The sequence below is a fragment of the Hyaena hyaena genome, unplaced genomic scaffold, assembly GCF_003009895.1.
Source record: "Hyaena hyaena isolate Hyena2069 unplaced genomic scaffold, ASM300989v1 scaffold_260, whole genome shotgun sequence".
NCBI classification, from domain to species: domain Eukaryota; kingdom Metazoa; phylum Chordata; class Mammalia; order Carnivora; family Hyaenidae; genus Hyaena; species Hyaena hyaena.
The window spans coordinates 668,840-689,972 of NW_024080892.1; the positions used below are offsets into that span (position 1 = coordinate 668,840).

At 41.0% G+C, this 21,133-nt stretch overlaps 1 protein-coding gene across 1 annotated transcript in view; it reads left to right on the top strand.

Moving 5' to 3' along the window:
- Positions 1 to 21,133, top strand: part of SV2C (synaptic vesicle glycoprotein 2C) — a 207,755-nt gene that overhangs the window by 86,408 nt on the left and 100,214 nt on the right. Inside the window, exon 3 of the mRNA XM_039245561.1 lies at positions 12,824 to 13,004. Coding sequence (XP_039101492.1) covers positions 12,824 to 13,004 — 181 coding nt within the window. The remainder of the gene's footprint in view (positions 1 to 12,823; positions 13,005 to 21,133) is intronic.

The following is a 21,133-nucleotide window of genomic DNA, read 5'->3' on the forward strand; positions in this document are numbered from 1 at the left end:
ATCATAGTTATTTATCATAGTTATCCCAATAACTGATCTTGTCCAGATTTCAGATTTATATTAGTTCCTCAATTGCATAGCTGTATGTGACTGGTACAATAGTTTAGGTTAAATCACCTATGTTAAATTCAAATTAAGTTAGCTAGGTTTTCCTGATTATTTGAATTGGGCCTAGTTCAATGTGGTCTGATGGAGTTTTGGAATAAGATGTACACGATATAGTGCCTACCAGGGGTCAAATTACAAACTGGTTGTAGAGATAAGACTGCTGCACGTGAAAAACTGACAAAGAATACAAATCAGAATGCGGGTGAGAATGTAGAAGTTACTCAGGAAAACTAGAGTAGTCTGGGGTGGGCTCACAAAAAAAATGTGGAGACAAAGTTCAGGGTATTGGGTTTGGATGAAAGGCAAGAGAAAGATGCTTCTCGTAAGGTTAACTGAATAAGGGTTCAAAGAAAAGAATGACTCTAATGTGTTTAAGAAACATTGAAGGATTTAGGGGTGGGTCAGTTTTTAGCACATCTGAGCTTAGGTTCCAAAGGACAAACGAAAATGGATTCAGCATTCTTTTTTAGTTTTATTTTTGAGCTATAATATAATAATTGATTAAAGCTCCTATTCTTTTGTTACTCTTAAGTGGTCCCATTTTTTCCTTCCTAATCTAAGCAGGTGCCTACCTGCTCATGCTACACACAAATCATTTATAATCATACTAAGAATAATGAGCCGCTAAATAACAGCTTTAGTACTGTGGGTCACTACCTGAATATTTAGGTGACCTTCCCTGAAATACCTGAGTGTCCTTCTGACAGTTTGGGGTTGGGAGCCCTTGCATGGTGTTTCATCACTAATGACAAAATAAGTCTCAAGTGTCAAGAAGGGCGGCCCTGAATTCACCTCAGCTTCACCAGCAGTAATGGATTAGGACCAACGTCCACTAGCTCAAGGCCGATCCTGATATTTATTCACTCAGTGGTCTGGGCTGACGGCTTAGGTAGCTGCCTATTTGGGGAAACAAATGGTCATGCTGGAGCATCAGAAATGGATTCCTGAATTCTCTCTTTAGACATTTCCTGGAATCGATTACGATCAGGTCTGTTTTGCATTATGATACCTCACACCTAAACTTAAAAAAATGAAAAACCTCAGCAGCAACAAAGATACACTGCATAGTTTTCTGAAATGGGTCATGGAGGACTTGTGTAATCATTTTACAGTCAGTATTGATCAAGCATGATGTGATCTTTGAGTCTATTTTCAGGCCTGTTTTCCTATCAGTCGCATCCCCAGTGTCTGGAAATGGCCTGAGTTAAGCTGTAGGAGCCCTTCCCCTTCAGGCATTTTTCAGTTGCTTAAATACATCAAAAGGTATGATATGGACGTAGCTCCAAGATTATTCTCCTGTTCTGGTCGTCTAAAGTACCCCTTGCTTTTAGATTTCTGTGCTTTGTTTGTTCAGTGTGCATAAAAGAGACTCCTGGGGCGGGGGGAATCCTTTCATTGTCTACAGGTAAACTTGAGAGCAAGGAATTCCTCTTAAGCCTGTTTTTCATGCGTTTTCCAGAAACGAGATGCATGATAACACCAGTCTTCCAGAATATCCCGCTCTTCCAGGAGCAGAAGCCCTTTGCTGGGCTCCAAGGTATCCAAAGAGGAGCTGCCTTTCCTGCTGTCCTTTTCTTCTGCGGTGTTCTCTCCTCCATCTGGACCTTCTGTCTCTTTCCTTAACCACATCTTCTTACTCTGACTTCTTTTCCTTCTCTTCCTGTGGCTGTTTCTCAAGGGCTGATCCTTGGGTCTCCATCCTCTCTTTCCTTCATCTTTGCAGAGAAAGCCCACATTTCAAAAGCATCTAGATTGCCTGCTGGGCTGCAGCCACCCCAGCCTTGGCGTTGGGCTCTCTCTGGTCTCTCCAACCCTTCCCCTGCACACTCCTCCCCTCAGCACTGCTCCAGGCAAACTTTTCTTCAAAGTGTGGGCTTGCAAACTACAGCCTACGGGTCAAGTCCCGCTCTTTGCTTGTCTTTGTACACAATGTAGCCATGCCCATTTGCTTACATATTTTCTGTGGCTGCTTTCATGCTGCACCCTCACAATTGAACCGTTGTGACAGAATATGCAGGGGCTGCAAAGTCTAAAATGCAGTCTTTGCTATCTGGCCCTTTATAGAATAAGTTTGCCAGTGCTGCTCTAAATGTCCTGGTCTTTTCACATTAGGGCTTTGATTGCCTGAATTCTGCCCTCAGGAACCCATCGATGGCTCCCCATTGTCTATGGGATCAGTTTAAATTTTTTTTTTGGCTTGTTATTTTAGGATTTTCTCTCACTTATCTCACTTAATTGTACTTGTTCACACACCCAAGCCAGCCACTCTCACCAGGCTGCACACCCTTGCTTCCCTGCCCAGCCTTCTGCTCTTCCCCACTCCAGACCTTCCCTCTGCTGTTGTGTATATCTGAGGGGCTGCAAAAGGCCATCCTGCCTATCTTCTTACTCATGGTCTCCTTCTTCTTTTGACATTCAACTCAAGCTGGGCTCTCTTCGTGAAGGATTCCTGAAGATGAGCTATACTGATCATGGCCTTATTGACTGGCATGTCTCACCTGTGCTGCCCTCTTTGGCCCTGTTCTCATGCAGTACAGTGAAGGTTACCAGTGTAGACTTCTTCCACACTTGTGGAAGACACCAGCCTGTCAGGCCTGCTCTCCTCTTGTATATTCTCTCTTTATGAATTTTATTATGATTCATCCCAACCCATTCTACTCTTCCTTGCCTCACTCTTCAGTTTACAAGAATTGAACTCTGACCACTAAAAATACCTCCATCCTTGTGAATCTTCTCCAGGCCAACTGCCTTTGCCTTAGATCAGGTGGCCATCATTCCTTTCCAGGGCTACTTCTCAGTGCTGTTCCTGAAGGTGGTCTTTTTTCCCCTGGGCAGGGCCCGGAGCACAAATGGAGGGAAACACTCACTTTCAGGGCTGTACAAGTACAGAGCTGACACCTGACAGTACTTCCTTATATGTTGTGCTCCAGGCCCTCGGGACTCAATTGCCTTACCTTGGTCTGGATCCTCCTCCACTCCATCCTTCCCACTTCCTGTAGTTGCTAGAATGATCTTTTCAGGCACCAGTGATGTCCAGTCTGTTTTTCAGTTTCCCAATGGATAAAGACTAACTCCTTGGGTTGACTCCATGTTGTCTTCCATCCTAGTCTCTTGCCACTCTTATGCTCAAGTATGAACTGTGCACTCCATCCATCCCCAGCTACCTGGGTTCTCCTTAGTGTGCTGTGCTCTCACATACCCCCAAACCATTTAACTGAGTCCTCTTCTTTCCCTTGGAACTTTCCTAGCTAACTGGGAGAATTCTTACTCATTGGTCAAAACCCAGCATGACTTACTATTATTCAGTGGGAAGCTTTTCAGAATTCTGTGAGACTAATTAAGTCACTGCTTCCTTTTTTCCCCCTTAAGCATAATGTAGTCACCTTAATTATAGCATGTGTTTCATTTAATGGTAATTAATTTTTTGCATGTTTTTAATCTCTCAGGAAACCAAAGGTTCAAAGCCCCAGCTTTATATTGGGATCATTTGGGAAGTTTTTTAAAAGTACCATTGCCTAAAATGAGATAAGAACAGAGAGAAAGACAAACCATAAGAGACTCTTAAATACAGGGAACAGACTGAGGGTTGCTGGCGGGGCGTTGGATGAGGGAATGGGCCAAATGGGTGATGGGCATTAAGGAGATCACCTTTTGGGTTGAGCACTGGGTTTTATATGTAAGTGATGAATCACGAAATTCAGTTCCTGAAATAATTATTACACTATATGTTAACTAACTTGGATTTATAAATGAATGAGTGAATGAATGAAAGAAAGAAAAAAGGAAAGAAGGAAGGAAGGAAGGAAGGAAGGAAGGAAGGAAGGAAGGAAGGAAGGACGGACAGACTGTGGCCTAAGCCCTACCCTAGAGCCGGAATCCCTGGGTATGGCCTGGCATCAGTGTTCTTTTTCTTGAAGTTCCCCAGATGATTCTCATGTGCAGCCACTGTGAGCTGCTCACCAGTAGGGTCCATGCCAGCTTCATTTTTCTGGCCCTCTCCTCACTGTTCCACACTCTTCTTCCCTTCCTCGATCTTCATAGCTCAAAGGATGCCTGACTTACAGCAGGAGCTCAACTAAGAGCTGTGGAATTAGTGATTGCCTGCTCATTGTTGACTCAGTGATTGGGATTTTTGAAGCAAGTGTTCAGTTAGCACTTTTCTCCCTTAGCACAGGCCTGGTGTAGAGGAAGTTTGCAGAGAGAGGTCTCATTGGTGTAGAACTGATATGTCATCTCATGGCGTACCACAAAATGACTCTCTGTAATGCTCGTCATTCCTAAGACTTGTGTATTTAATGCTCTGAACATCCAGGGGGCTGAAATTGCCCTTTTGGGGGCCTCCAGAGCTATACATGTAAAATCTATTTGAATATCTCTTCCCCTATCCAGTGGGCATGCCGGATACTAGCCGTATGGGGAAGGATGTTAGAGAAGGCTGGGCTTCCTCATTGGGTCTCTCCTTCTGCATTTGGTTCTCCGGATTCATTGAGAGTGTCTTTGGGCCTTTGGAGGCTGTTCAGTGTGCAGGTAGACTTAGGTAACGAGTAGTAATGCTGCTGGATGCCGTGTTACCTGCCTGTGCAAGCAGCTGGCTGTGTCGGTCTCTGCCTGGACCACAGGACTTAAATGTCAGACTTCCCAAATGTAAGTCAGGAATGTGCTGTAGACTACTTCTGATATTTACAGTTCTTTCTAGCAAAGCTGAGCCGGCATTTGTTGCAGATGTTCTCCATTGCAAATTAGAAAGGTTTTTCTTTTTCATCTGTATGTAGACCATGGATATTTTCACTTCCCTTACTTGTATTTGATTTTACAAAGGTCTACAGATGCATTTGGACATGTAACGGCCCTTACCTCTGGCTACTAAAAATAGTAATTAGAAAGAGTGAAGTGTTGGTTAAGAGAAGCCTATTAATTATTGATTGATTATTTAAATTAATTGATTTAAATTTACTCAGTTTATTATTTACTTATCTAAATCATTTCAAATTGCAAAAAAGAAAATAAATAAATACGCCTTTCAGACTTAAAAATTAGGTAACTCTTCCAGTACTGCATCAGGTGGTGTCTTTTCAGAACTCAAGCAAAGGGAGGCCAAAAGCTATAATTTCACTTTCTACACCGTCCCAGAGCCCTCGTCTTCCTTCCTGTTCTATCTTTTCCAAAACCATCTGCTTCTCTTCTTTTCTCTCTTTCCTTCACACCAGTGGTAATATTAGCATTTTGGGAACTTACACAAAAAGAAATCATGCTCAGAGTCCCAAACTAAGGATCATTCACCTGGCTAGACTAGAGAAGGTTTCTATGCCCCATCTTGAGTGCACCGTTCAGTTGTACAGGCCACAGACACTTCCCTTTGAGTTCCGTAGCCAGACAGGATGTAAAGACTTCTCAGCGTAAGAAACATTAGGCCAAATACTGCTGTATGAACAAGGTCCTCTTTGGTAAGTGATACCTTGTGGAAGATAGACTTCTGCTTGAAAAAGTTAGTGTATCTACCAAAGGCTGAATTTATGTCCAGTGCTCTGTCTAATCCAAGTGTGGCAGGCAAAAAACAACAGCAAAAAAAAGAGATTTTAAAACTTGATCACAGCTTTTGAAAAAGCAGTACTTATCTGCACAAGTATTCAAATAACATCAGTCTGAAATCTGGCTTTTTCACGTGTATCACTATAGATCCTATCACAGGTGTATAGCTATGGCCCACATCTGTCTTCTCTTTCATCATAGCTGTACTTTGCTTTAAGTTGAAGTGTGGTTGACATACAATATTACATTTGTTTCAGGTGTACAACATGGTGATTTGACAATTCTTTATATTATGCTATGTTCACCACAAGTGTAGCTACCATACATCACCATACAACACTAATACAATACCCTGAGTATACTCCCTGTGCTGTACCTTTCATCCCCAGGACTTACTTATTCCATAACTGGAAGCCTGTATCTTTGACTCTTTTTGCCTATTTTGCCTGTCCCCTCACCTCCCTCTCCTCTGGCAACCTCCAGTTTGTGCTCTGTATTTATAGGCCTGTTTCTGCTTTCTGTTTGTTTTGTTTTGTTGATTCCACGTATGAATGAAATCATACAGTGTTTGGCTTTCTCTAACTTATTTCACTTAGCATTATACCCTCTAGGTCCATCTGTGTTGTCACAAATGACACAATCTTCTCCTTTTAATGGCTGCATAACATTCCTCTGTTTGTGTGTGTGTGTGTGTGTGTGCGTCTGCACGTGCACGTGTGTGTGTGTGACATCTTCCTTACCAATGGACATTCACATGACTTCTTTATCTTGGCTATTGTAAATAATGCTGCAATAAACATAAGGGGTCTGTATATCTTTTCAGATTAGTGCTTATTTTTATTTTCCATTGACTTGAAAATTTGTTTTATCCTAAGAAAATTGCCTTTTAAAAGGTGAATGTGATCATCGACTCACGGAGATTATTTATCATTGAATCACAGAATGATTTTTGTAGAAATCCAATTTGTAAATAAATGGTGCAATGAATTACAGAGTAATGCATTAGCCATGGATAACTGAAGTGCTTAAAACAATGTTTAAAAACCTGATTAAACATTTCTATGAAAAAAACTATACATTTCTTAAAATTGTTCTGCTTAGTTTATATGTGGTTTAAAATGGTGCCAGGGGAGAAGTTGTGGCCCCTTAGGTATTGTCAGAAAGAATCAAAAGCAGCTTATTAGCAAAGAGACAGAAATGGAAATGTGATATTCAGCAGAGGAAATGCGGGTATGATTAAGTAAATGGAATCGGCCCCCATGCTAGAAAATACTTTAATGAGGAAGTCATGCCTGAGGCCTCTTTCTGACTTCTGAAAGAATGAGAGGCTGGGCTGGCCACGCACTGAGCCTGAGCTGTGGTAGGAAGAGTAGAGTGAGTCTCAGGTCAGGTGGTGGAGGCTCCTGAAAGCCCTGCTGAATCAGAATCTTCATTCAATTCATGAAAGGATCTGAGGGTCACAGCCTGGCCTCTCTCAACATCGAGTTCTGCCTCTAGCTCATCCTGGGAGGCAGGTTCTAGGGAAGGCCCAAGGTTTTCACTTGCCCTTCATTCATCTGCAACTTCTGTAGGGAGCCCTACTTGTTCTGTGTCTTTGGAATTAAAATATTCCTATCAAAAATATATTGTACAAATACAAACTTTAAGTAAAAAAAAAATTAGAAAATTTAAGTGTTTTAATGGAGAGCACACCAGCCTACAAGTGCTTTCAAATTCGAAAGTGCACACAGATCCGTGGGAATCTTGTTCAGATTCAGCTTCTGACTTCTGTAGGGGTGGAGTGGAGCCTTAGAATCCTCGTTTATAGCATATGCCCCTAGGGTGCTGGGGCTGTCGGTCCAGAGGTCATACTCTGAGGGACAAGGATCTAGAAGATTTGATTCCAAGTGCTGGCTTCTCACAGCGTCAGTTTTCCCATCCATAAAATAAGGGACTTTGGACTAACATACCTTTGAATTCTGCCCATCAGCAGCATCATGAGGAGTGGAGAGCAGGAGGCTGGTTTGTGCCAAGAGCATATCCCTGCTCTGAGTTTTCAGATAATGCTCATCATCACACAATGAAGACAAGATAGAAATAAGAAAACAAGTCAGGAAACACAATTTGTATTCTGACAATCCCAGAGTGTCTCCAATTTTATTTACTTTGTGCCCTTGCTAACATTCAAAGATTTGGCTTATAATTAGCTCATATAATCCACAAAAGAGTCTTCTAATTGTACTGTTTGTCTCCAATAAGCTATTGGGGAGGCTGAATCCTGTCCATGGGATACCCAGTGAGACAGTCTAATTACCATTATATGCAACATAAGCTCAAAAGATTGTTATCTTTAGATCTGAAAAACACTCTTTTAAAAATTTTTTTAAATGTTTATTTATTTTTGAAAGAGAGAGAGAGACAGAGCATGAGCCGGGGAGGGGCAGAGAGAGAGGGAGACAGAATTTGAAGCAAGCTCCAGGTTCTAAGCTTTCAGCAAAGATCCTGGCATGGGGCTTGAACTCACAAACGGTGAGATCATGACCTGAGCCGAAGTCGCAACCCTAACTCACTGAGACACCCAGGCACCTCTAGGGCTGAAATATATTCTTAACCAGGAGAGCAGTGAAGATACAACTTAACTCTACGTTTCATTTCACTAAACCTATTAGTTGTGGAGGAATTTAATGCTGTCTTGAAATCTTTCTTATCTTTCAGAATCTTCCCAGATACTCTATTCTCAGTGAATCCTTCCCAGATGACACAGTCAGAATTAGTAGCCACCTCAAGTCCCCCTGCTCCAGTTATGCCTCTACTGGACCGCAAACCTCATGTCTGGGCTCACTCTTTTGTGTGCCTGCTGTCTCCCTCGCTGAATGATGAGCTCCTTAAGCCATCTTGATGGAATAGAAAGAGTTCAGGGACTTGGAACCCAGGTCCCTGAGGGTGCACTTCAGCACTGTTTTGTCCAGGTCATATGTCCCCAGGAGGCCATGGAAGGTTTTGGCCTGGAGTGGCCACGATCAGATGGGGTTGTGTGAAATAACGGGTGTGCATGTGTCTGCCTCTTCTCCTGGCTCTGAGTAGGCATCAGATAAAGGGTTGCTAAGCTTTACCTTATGTAAGTTCAGGGATTGTGACTTGTAAATCCTTATATTTCTAGAGCTTCAGGAAAAATCGAGCATAGTGGGTGCTCAATAAATCCTTTTTTTTTTTTTTTTTTTTTTGGCAATGAGTCCAAATTTATTAAAACTGATAGGCTGTGGGTTGGTGACATGTAACTGTTGTTGCCATTATTGAGATCTTTTCCGTTTCTTCCCCTCTTCCCTCCCACCATTTCGTGAAGCTTTTAAATTAAATATATAGCTGAACTACATTGTGACTCAGAGCTGAGAACTATTTTTCAGTTGTTTTTTTTTTTTTTTACAAATAGTTTATATTCTTTAAAATTGAATTTAATATTCTCTCTTTTAAGGAGATTGAAGTATATTTATTTTATGCATGTAAAAAATACAAGACAGAAAAATAACTGTTTGATTTTCCCCTAGTAGCTATAGTGAGTGCTTTTCTCAAGTGTATTAAATGTATCTTGAAGTATAGTTATTAAATTTCTGACAGAGATTTTTTTTCTGGTTTGCTAAGTTTAGAAATCCAAAACACGACAAGAGAAAAGATAAATATTACACAGGAACAAAAAACTATTTAACACACATTTCCGAAAGGCTATCCATTTTTCTATATTTATAGGTATAAACTTTCTGGAAGGAGAAAAATTGATAATAGTTACCTCTAGGAAGAAGGTCAAGAGCAGGAGAGAAGGAGACTTTTCATTTCATTTTATATATTTCAATGTGCTTTGAATTTTTTGTTCATGTAGGCATATTTGGGTTTTTTAAGATATATATGTAATTTTTAAATATTAAAAACATTAAATATTGATGTATATATGACATGTAAAAAATATATGTTATAAAATATAAAATAAATTATATTTTATTATAAAATAAATTATATTTTATTATAAAATATTTAAACATATATTTTATATATAAACATGTAAATATATAAAATTATATTTTATAATATAAAATTATAAAATAATATATATTACATATTTATATATAAATAAAGATAGAGGAATTGAAGGATGAGCCATTTTTATTTTACTCTTTTATATACTAAAATCTCTAGTGAGTATTATTTTGGGGTTGCTTAAGTACAAAGTGCTGATGATAAGTGAGGGTGTTCTACCCCTTGTCAAGTCACTGAGCTGTCTCCATCCCAGAAGTCAAGGGCATGCTCAACTCATGCAGCCTTTACTGTATCTGAGCTGTAAGAAACTCCCAGGGCGGGGCCGTGTTCTCATGGTATTGCCAGCTGGGAAAATCTAGCTGACAGGACCAGTTTTGAGTCCTTAAGGCACTGGAATCATGACTTCATCAATCTCTGGTCTGGCTTAGTAAAGTTGAGGCTGCAGGTCACCAGAATAAGAACAAGGAGAATGCTAGGGTTTAGAGCCCAGTCCAGCAGGAGTATCATGCCTCCTACAACTAGAAAAGCGAGGGAGTCGCCCTCCTTTGGAACACTGCATGTCCTTTTTAGCAAGATACTGTATTTTCATTTCTCCTTGGCACCATTGAGCTATTTTCAGTACTGACCCCCTTACCTCCCATCAGTGGCTGGGGACATGCCCATTTGGAATGTCTGAGAACAAGGGGTGTACCCCTTGTCATATGCTTGCATAGAATGAGGCAGCATTTCCCCCTCGCTTCTGTCTATCATATTCTGCTACCCTGGACTTTAAATCCATGAGTTAAGGAGATGACATCTCAGAGACATTTGAAATAGTGCTTTCATTTCTAGGTGTACCCCCACAGAAGGATCTGGACAAACCGGGATGTTTTCATAGGATTGTTAAAGGACTCATAACCACATTACACAAAGAACTGCTGATGGGCTGGGATGTAGTCACCACTCACTTTTCTGTGGTCAAAGTATTAACTTCTCTGTGCCAGTAACTGGGATCTACAGTATTAACCTCAAAGGATTGTTGTGAGGGATAAATACAGTAATTCATGCACTTAGAACTGGTAAGGGCTCAGCAATTGCTGTGACCAGTTTTTGTCTTTGGGGCTGGAACTACAAGAAAGACTCCCACTGCAGCAGCCACAGGCCCTCCCGGTCTATGAGAGTTCACCTTCTGGTCTGTAGGTATTTTTAAAGACACAGATATCATTACGAAAAGCTTAGCTACTGATGACTGTTCTGAGAGGCATGAGTAGCCAACTTGAGCCTCTTGTGCTATAAATAAGAGATTTGCTGCATATGCATTTCCTTGGGTGAATCTGTCTCCTTTGGGAATTCCTTTGCCTTGTGCTGATACATTCTTTAAATTGTCCAGTGAACATTCAGTGGGCTTCATGATTTGAGTATCTTTTTTTGAGAAAGCTGATCTCTGTATAGTTAGCCCCATCGTCTAGAGAAAACACGTCATCCCCCACCAAGGCAAAGGATGACCACTCACCCCTTTGCAGTATGCCAGTCTAAATAAAAATGGCTTTTGTTTTGTCTTCTTATATAACTGTTCCAAAATTTGCCATCCGTTATAGCTGCCCATACTCAGCTATCTGCAAAGAAGCATCCACAGGTCATTGATGTCAAGGTCATCAACCTTTGCCAGGTGTTCTCCTTCTGGATCTCATATCGATCCATTAACTGTGTATTAAGCAAATGAATCCAGGGTGAGCGTTTAAACAGGATATTTCCCAAACTAATGTAAAGCAATAAATCAATGTGTTTTTTAAACTTGTTACTTTAATGCTGCTTGGTATCTTGAATGTGCCTTTGGAAGGGAATTGTGCAAGAGGTGACTTGATGAAACAGGGGAAAAGCAGAAATGGATGTGAAATGTTGTAGCAGCTTTTTAAATGCAGCATCCAGATAAAAACAGACTTTCATTTATTAATTATGTCATTTCCCCCTAGATATTGGCACACCCTTTTAGAAACTTCCCTGAAGTAACTTTTGCCATACCTGATGTTATTTCCTCATGAGAAAGATTCAGGACAGGGCTTCGGGGGCAGGGGGGGTTAGAAGAAGCAAGTGAATTAGAAAATTCACATGTGTATTCACAGTGACACCAACAGGGACACCAATCTAACTCTTGATTTTCCATCTGTTTCCACTATGGAAGTAAAGCCAACCGTGATAAGTTTAACAGTTCCCAAACTGCAACAGCTATTTCTCTTCTCCTTAGGCTCCTTAAGCCTCTGACTCCAAGAGAAACTTTTCTCTTACAAGCAAAGTTTGAGACTATTTTAATATTAATTCTTGTAATTCTAAACCAACCATCCCAAGGAGGGGCCAGAGCTTTCAGGAGAGATCATAGAATCCTCTAGAGAGTCCCTAAGATTTTGGCCTTGGTCCAGTCATATGCTAAAGGCATATGGCTGAGGGATCCCCTTTGATCAGGGAGCCCTTGACTCAGTCTCCCAACTTGGCCTTGTCGTGGTGCTAAGCTGGGAATTTGGACTGAAGGTGACATGCCTGAGAGTCAAACTCCAGGACTGTTCTGTGTGGAGACTCCTTGTGCCTGTGCACTCTGTACCCATTATCACAAGGTTGGTGAGACTATCACTGTTTTATCTTTTGCCTTTGTCATTGGTCATGACAGCTCTAGGTAGCCCACAGAGAGCTTACTTTCCAACCTGAAAGATGATTTGGGTATCCTGAAGGATATATATATATACATATGTATACACATATATACACGTATATATACATATATACATACATGTATGTATATATACACGTACATATACATATATACATGTATGTATATATGTATATGTACGTGTGTGTATATATATATATATATATATGTCTATATATATATATATATATATATATGGGGGGGGAGGGAGGGAGAGAAAGAGCGTGCGGGAGAGAGAATCCCAAGCAAGCTCTGCACTGTCAGTGAGAAACCTGACACAGGGCTCAATCCCATGAACCGTGAGACCATGACCTGAGCCAAAATCAGGAGTTAGGTGCTTAGCCAACAGCCACCCAGGTGCCGCTGAAGGATATATTTTTTAAAGGAAAATTTTCCCATGCAAATGCTGAAATGTATTTTGCCTCTTGTTCATTTGCTCTTCCGTGTGTCATTTGCTCCCAATCTCTGACGTGTTTACTTGTTTTCTGTGTGTTGCAGGCAGCATAGTGTACCTCGGGATGATGGCAGGGGCTTTCTTCTGGGGAGGACTGGCAGACAAAGTGGGAAGGAAGCAGTCTCTTTTGATTTGCATGTCTATCAACGGATTCTTTGCCTTCCTTTCTTCGTTTGTCCAAGGTTATGGATTTTTCCTCTTCTGTCGCTTACTTTCTGGATTCGGGTAAGGTTTTTTCCTTCATATTTTATGGTACTATGTTTATTCTTCATAATTGTGTGTTTTCCACTCTGGAAGACCTCATTACTGAAAAATTATCCCTTAGGAACTGCATTCCTGTTCTTAGAAAAAGAATTATCAGCCTGTAAGTCCAGGGGAGAAGAGAGCATACCTCTGTGTTCTTGTGGCTGACTCTTCTAGTATTTTACTTCTAGGAAATGGTTTTACTTTAAGTGGAATCTATGTCAGAATGCGTTCCTAAGTGTCTTTTTCTTCCGAAAATTTGATTTAAGCAAGAAATAGCTAAGGTCCTACCTATTATGTGCTAGTTAAAGGTTCAAATCATTTAGGCTTGTGCTTCATTCAAGGATGAGTGTGTCTCAAGCGAATGTTATGTTATTGATCTATGTTAACAGCATATGTAACTTGGTAGGAAGCCTTACTTCTTGAGATGTAATATATTCTTTGTACAAGTTCCTGATTTTTGCTGAATTAACAGAAGTGGTGTTGTTAGCCAAGTGTAATGGCATAGTACCATAGTCCCCCGTTATCCACCAGGGGTATGTTCCAAAATCCCCAGGTGATGCCTGAAACTCCAGATAGTACTGAACCCTATATATGCTAGGATTTTTTTATGCATATATGTGTGCATATATATGATAAAGCTTAACTTACCAGTTAGGCACAGGAAGAGAGATCAACAACAATACTAAAATAGAACAATTATAACAATATGCTATAATGAAAGCTATGCGAATATAGTCTCTCTGAAAATATCCTATTGTATTGTACTCTCTCCTCTTATTGTGATGATGTGAGATGATAAAATGCTCACATGATGAGATGAAGTGGGATAAATGATATAGGCATTGTGACGTAGCATTAGGCTACTGTTGACCTTCTGATGGTGAGTCAGAAGGGGGATCGTCTGCTTCTGGACCGCGGTTGACCGTGAGGAACCGATACCACAAGTAACTGAAACCGGGGAAAGTGAAAGTATAGCTTTCACTATATGGTGAAGCCATTTTCTTCAAAGAGCTTGAAGCACTTGTTACTACCCTAAGTGAATCCACAGCTCAGGAAAACTCAATAACTTAATTAGGAGAGTCCAAGATACTCTGCTTCAACAAGGAAAATCGTAGTAAAAGTGCTGTTTCTGTTTGAGAACTTTGTTTTCATTAGAGATGTTCTTTCTGAGGTATCTGTCATAAGATGAATCTTTGGGAATAACATTAAATAAAAGTAAATAACTGAAGAAAGGAAAGGAGACAGTCCTGGGTTATGAATTTGAGAAGTATATCAGTTGTGGTTATTGATGAGAGTGGTACTCACACAGCAGAACAGTTTTGTCAAAAGAGAAGATCAGAAAACTGCATCATATTTTCCTTAATTACATAAAGTAGTACCTTAAAATCATAGCTAAGATAAAAGAAGTATAAGGCATCAGAGAGAAAGACTGTATAAGCTGGTCACTTCAAGAGTTCAAAGATTTCCGCATGCAGACTAATGGATCACTTTCACAGTTCATTCAAAATATTTTTTAACTTCTATATCATTTTATGCCACAAGATATGTGTACATATTGAGCTTGGTGGATTCTCCCCAGCCTTTTCTGATGTGCTTTTTTACTTTCGTATAGCCCTTCAGATGCTACACTCTGAACACAGTGGGTACTTGGCAAATATGTGAGTAAGTTGCCCCAATTTCTGGAGCTCTCCTTAGAGTGTAAACCTTCCAGTAGATCACTGCAGTAAACGAAGAAAGTTGGCAAGTTTGGGAAAGTGTAAGAATAGTTTTTTCTTGAGGAAAAAATGATCAGAATCAATCATTTGCTTTGTAATGATAGAGAAAAAAGGCTTTTCTTCAGCAGAGGGGACCCTGGGCGCTCTGAGCTCTGTATGATATTGGTGATACACATGGGCCACCTGGGGAGGTAATTGTCATGGATTCAAGGGGCTGCAGCAGACCTAATGTTGCATGAACAGGGGTTCCTGAGGATGAACAGATGTTGTCTGGGGCTGTCTGTTTAAAGGACCTTCTTGGGGTCTATAGAATAAGGCATTCTTGCCACCAGAAGAGGCGAAGGCTTCCTTCTACATTATCTTACCTATGTAATACCACAAGCTTTCCACAAAAAGCCTAACACCTAAGTTCTGAACCTTCCAGTCCTTTCCATTTACAGTCTTATCCAGGAAATTTCAGTGATATCCACAGACTCAAAAGTACCTGCCTGTGCTCAAATTATTATAGCAATTTTAATTGCCAAGTCTAGATCATAATGTGGTCAACCCAATTGACTGCAGAGAAAAGGGCTATTATGGTGGTTGCAAAATACTCCAGGCTAATGGACTGTCTAGAAGTTAATTCAAGGGCAGTACAGAAGCAGACACTGCCTGGGTATATTCAGGATATCATCCTCTTCCCTGTCGCAGACAAATCATTCCTCAGCCAGCAGCTCAGGGCTGCTGACTTCTAAATAACAATCTACCTGGCAAAGCACAGGCCATGTATTGCTAACTCAGCTAGGCTCCCTAAATCGTGATACCAGAGGCTAACACACTGCCTTTGCTAAGTTGGCGCAGGACCGGAAGTCCAGAAATCCAAGTCCACCCTTCCCTTGCCCTTTACTGGGAACCTTAGGAGAGTCATTGGGATTTCCAGCCTGATTCTTCTTTTGTGAGAAGAGACAGAGATTCCCTAGGCTGTGGGTGAGGCTGAGCGGGGAGCCCAGGTGGCACAACACCCAGAGTTTTGTGGGGTCCAGCTGCTGAGGGGACTGGAGAAACGACGTTGTTAAGGAAAATGAAGAAAGTTATCTTTGCTCCTAGGCTGAGTTTATGAGCCATGTCACTGACACACAACATGTGAGGCACTCCCTCTGTGATAGAGGGCTTTTCTCGGCAGCTCTCGAGTTCCATCCGGACACCCTGATTCACTCTCTGAATCTCTGGGCCCATTGCCAAGGCTCTGCTTTCTCCAGAGATTTTGTTATATGTACTTAGTTAAGAGCCCCCTTCATCCCCAACTGATCTGAGTTCTAAGTTTTACTCTAATTGAGTAAAACTAGATAACCAAGGAAATTGGGTTCCAGAAGGTTGGTATTCTTCTGTCATGGGCCTCTGGTGCTCAGACCTGTCCATGCTCCATGCGTTTCCCAGGACTGTGGCTCATGCCATCTTTTCTGCTTTCAGAGGTTCTTGTCCCAGACTCCTTAGTGCTCAGGGCATGAGAAAGATCAGGGCATCCTGAGACCAGCCCTTCCAGTGGCTCTCACCACAGAACCTGCAAATATTTACTTTTACTGTGTTTAATTCTCTCCTCCTCCAGCTTGTAAATTCCAAGAGGGTGGGGCCTGTCTGTTCAAGGCAAGTCGGGCTTGGTTACCCGTAAAGGATGCCAGTCCCACTAGTGGTCAGACCTGTGGCATTGGCCAATTGATTGTGGTGTTGTCAGAAATGAAATTGATAGGAAGCTTGCTAGAGTCTTACTTGATCTGGATAAGCAGAAGTCTAGATCCAGTGAATGAAAGCTTAGCTTGAATCATGAAAGTCATGAGGCTCATGAGAGAGTCATGGCCCATCAGTGAATTCCCTGACTTGAACCAGTTTACAGACCCAGAATGCCTCAAACGAAGGGGAGACTGGGTCTCTTGAGGACCTTAGCATACAACTGAAACTATGTTAATCTTTCGCTCAGCCTTCCCCAAGAGACTGACGGCCTTTTGCCAGGGTTACACCGCTGAGGGGAAGGGAGATAATCAGACTTTGGGGGGCTTAGTAGGCACTGGCTTTGAACTGTCACTAATTCCAGGAGACCCAAAATGTCACTGAGGTCCACTAGTCGGAGTAGGGGCTCACAGAGCTCAGGAGATCATGGAGCTGTAGCTCAGGTCCATCTCAAAGTAGGACACACTGGACCCATCCACCCTATGGTCATTTTCCCAGAATGCGTAATTGGAATAGACATCATTATCGAAGGAATATCCACATTGGTACAGCACCTGTCCACCAGTTACGCACGCTAGGAATTGCAGAGGAGGAAGAGAATTTCTGGGTCATAGGCAGAGCCTTCATTTTGCAGATTTTGCTTCAATGACAGGCACCACAAAGACTCAGCTAGGACTTAAGTCACAACTCAGTCCTTTTGAACTAGCAACTCTGTACATAAGTCAACTGCATTCTGAATCCAAGGTCAAGATGCCTTCAGGTTGATTTCATTGCAAATGCCACGGTTTTCCAGCTGTTCTGTCTTATTTCATTGCTGAAGCATCATTGTCGGCCCTGTGTTATACTCCTATTTCTGCATATAAGGGAGAGTGGGAAGGGTTACTTCATTTCACCTGAGGTCTACCTGATTTTATGGTTTTATCGCCTCTAAATGCGCTTTCCTCTTAATTTCCCACACTGAGTCATGAGTCTATTTTGATAGAAACATAAATATGTCCAGCTGCTGTATTTCTGTGTGACTTTAAATATTTATTCAGTACAAAGAATGATTTTCCAGCTGGGGACAGCAATGAGAATGAGGAACAGGGCATCACCAATTATTCATCTGTCTCTCACTTTCCTAAGTGAATCTCACACCAGGCAACAGACACTTCCCTCTCCTCTTTTGTTACAGAAAATTAGGAAGATAGGAAATGGAGTTGACACCACTGATTCATTTTCATTTGCCCCTGAATTAAATTATCTGTTTCCAGTCACTGTTAATTATGGGAATGATAATGCTTCAGATGCTGGGCAACATCAGAGTTGGGAGCTTCTCACTGAGGGCCTGGCATAAAGGTCAGGAGAAAAATATAACGGCAACAGAAATCAAAATGAAATTTCTGTGTGTCTGTGTATCAGAGTGAACAAATAGCCATTACTCCCTCTGTAGATGGAGACTCACAAACTCATACTTCAGAGCTATTTGCAATATTCCTCTATTCACTGCATTATAACCAGAATACCTTGGCTTTGTAGAAATGATCCCCACTAACTGGAATTCTTCAGTGTTTTATATTGAGCATCTCATTTATTCCCACAGCATTTTAAATAAGTAGGTATACAAAAATATTATGCTTTTTTCAAATTAGAAAATAGTGGCACAGATAGATTGAGCGGCTTCCAAATGTCCCATAGACCTTCAGGTCTTCTGAGTTTTAGTCTAATTCTGAACTATAAGATTCTTCCTTTAAAGTAGTCTTTCTCTTAAGATTCATTTTACTTCCTTATCATATTTGAAAAATGCAGACTCATTTCAAAATTTTCAAACCTTAAAAATTTTTTTTCTTAATGTTTCTTTATTTTTGAGAGAGAGAAATGCAGACTGCATGCGGGCAAGGGGCAGAGAGAGAGGGAGACACAGAATCCAAAGCAGGCTCCAGGCTCTGAGCTGTCAGCACATAGCCTGATGCAGGGTCGAACCCACAAACTGTGAGATCATGACCTGAGCTGAAGTCAGACACTTAACCGACTGAGCCACCCAGGCACCCCTAAAATTTTCAAAACTTTTGAAATGTGTTTTATCAAACACCTGTATATGTTTGCCCTACGAGAGTTGCTATGTTAGGCACTTATACTGGCTCCCTTAAGCTTTCTGGTGACCTTATGAAGAATGTACCCTTTATTCTACCCATTTTATAAATAGGGAAATTGAGGTGCAGAGAGGTTAAATAACTATCCAAGTCACATAGTAATTTACGTAGTTATACACAGTCTGGCTCTGGAGTCCACGCTTATATCACTAGGCTATGCTGTCTCAGATTCAGTGAGAAGTACCTCTGATTTCATATGACACAGTGCCTAATACATGATAGGCACTAAATAAACATTTTTGAACAAATTAGTTCAGAAAGGTTTCTGACCCAGAGAATCAGTACAGAGAACTGTGCTACTGTGAAAGATGAGGCAACAGATTAAATTATCTTTAATCCAAAAATAATCACACACCCGAATTGTAAACAGGAGGTCATTGTTTTCTTAGGCCTATGTTGTCCAACTGGCAGCATATAGCTACCAAGCACTTGAAATGCAGCCAGACTGAAATGTGCTGGAAATGCAAAATATATAGCAATGGTTTCAAAGACTTAGCACATGTAAAAGGGTGCAAATACCTCATTAATAACTTGTATATGCATTACATGTTAAAATGATAATATTTGAGCATATATTAAGTTAAATGAATATATATTAAAACTAACTTCAGCTGCTTTTTTCCCTTTGTCTTCCTATCTTTTCTAGAAAATTTAAAGTTATACACATGGCTCGCATGATACTTCTATTGGAAAGTACTATTTTAGATAATGCCTTTTATGAGAATCTCCAACATAAAGGTTGACCTTTTGGACACTTATTTCCCAGTATGCTCTTTGGCAAAAGTGCTGTCGATCCCAAGAGAGAAGTGATGGAGCAAAAGACCTTCCAGGCTTACAATGTATGATTGTGAGAAATTAGCCATATGCACTCTTTAGAAAAGGAGCCACAGCTCCTTAAGGGCAGGAGCCTGTGTTCTTCACGCTTGTACCTCCAGCAGCTGTGATGTACTTCACCCAGAGTTTGGCTGGAGGGGCTAAGGATGGAGGATAGGTAAAATGGTGGATCAGGGTGAGGGTGAGTGGAGGAATGGACAACTGGATGCATACAGCATGTGGCTGGAGAAGTCTACACGTTTTGTCATCATTTCTTACAGATCATCATAGCGATCATCACCATCTTTATTCATGACACTGTTTCAGTGCTACTGGGATGCATTCTTCCAGTTCTCTCGAGAACTAGATTAATTTTGTTTTTCAAGACAGCATTAGAATCGTGATCTATGGCTACACCTTTCCCCCCTGGCATACTATCTATGCTGCTGTGGATACTATAGATTTGGGGACTTAGGGCCCCAACCTGATTGCAAACAAGAGCTAAGAAAGTTGTATTGAAGCTGTTTTCTTAGAAACACATCTTTTATCCAAATTATATATTTACATCTCAATGTTTTTGTTTTTTTTTTTTGTTTCTGAGTGAGGATTAAAAGGATATTTTCGTGGACCTTTCTTGCAGTTGTTAGACTATACCCAATATAGACTTCACCATTCAATAGACTTCACTTTTTATAAACTCATCTTAGTAAAAGCTGTCAGAGTCAGCTCTTGGTGGACTTTGCCCTCTGCATATTATCAGTATGGAGCTGATAATATGGCTTTACAGTGCCTATTAAACTTCTTCCTGAATTCTGTCCTCACATAATGCCCCATTTCCCAGTGGAAATGGGAGACGGAAGATTGAGGTGAAGGACCATTTGACAATCACACGGTGAAATAAGTTAGAATGAAATTATTCTTTGCTACCTGCTTACTGGGGAATTAGAGCAGAACAGAATTACTCAGTAGAATCCCTCCTCAGGACAAGAATTCATCAGGCATTCCATAATTTTTCCTCTAAACTGTCAGATTTCAAGCCATTTTAAGTACAATTACTCTTTTTATCCACAGCCTCCCTCTTTCATTGCAGGACCCTGAACTCCCCCCATCTTTGCCTCAATAGTCAGCCTAAGCCAGTATGATGAGGTACAGGGACAAACATAATCTACCAGAGGTGCCTTCTGAACTGGACTGTTTGAGGTAAGGCTGTGAAATTTGCAGCCTTATGACCCTCAGGCTTCTTGGTGTCTCAGTGAAGTTTGTGCACACGATAATATTGGCATTTTCTGTCATCCTGCTGTGCTAGACTGACAACTGATGTGTCTCATGTTCCCAACAGAGGAGGTATTTTGCCTGTAAAGCTGACACACCTTTTGCCTTACACAATATCCCACTCATGAATTTGCCTTAGATTATTGAGGAAAATAAATATGTTTCATGATATTCACAAGATGCGTAGTATTGAGTCATATGTAGACCTTTTGAGGTGGTGTGTGTGTGTGTGTGTGTGTACACTCACACATGTGGGCACACATGCATGTAGAATGGGTTTGGAGAGTGGTCCCAACTTAGTCTAGAATGTATTTTAATACAGTTTTTTTTTCAGTTTCTTTATACTTCTTTTTTAAATTTTTTAATGTTTATTTTTGAAAGAAAGAGAAAGAGAGAGAGAGAGAGCGTATGTGCATGAGTGAATGGCGGGGGGGGGGGGGCGGGGAGGGCAGGGGGCCGAGAGAGAGGAAGA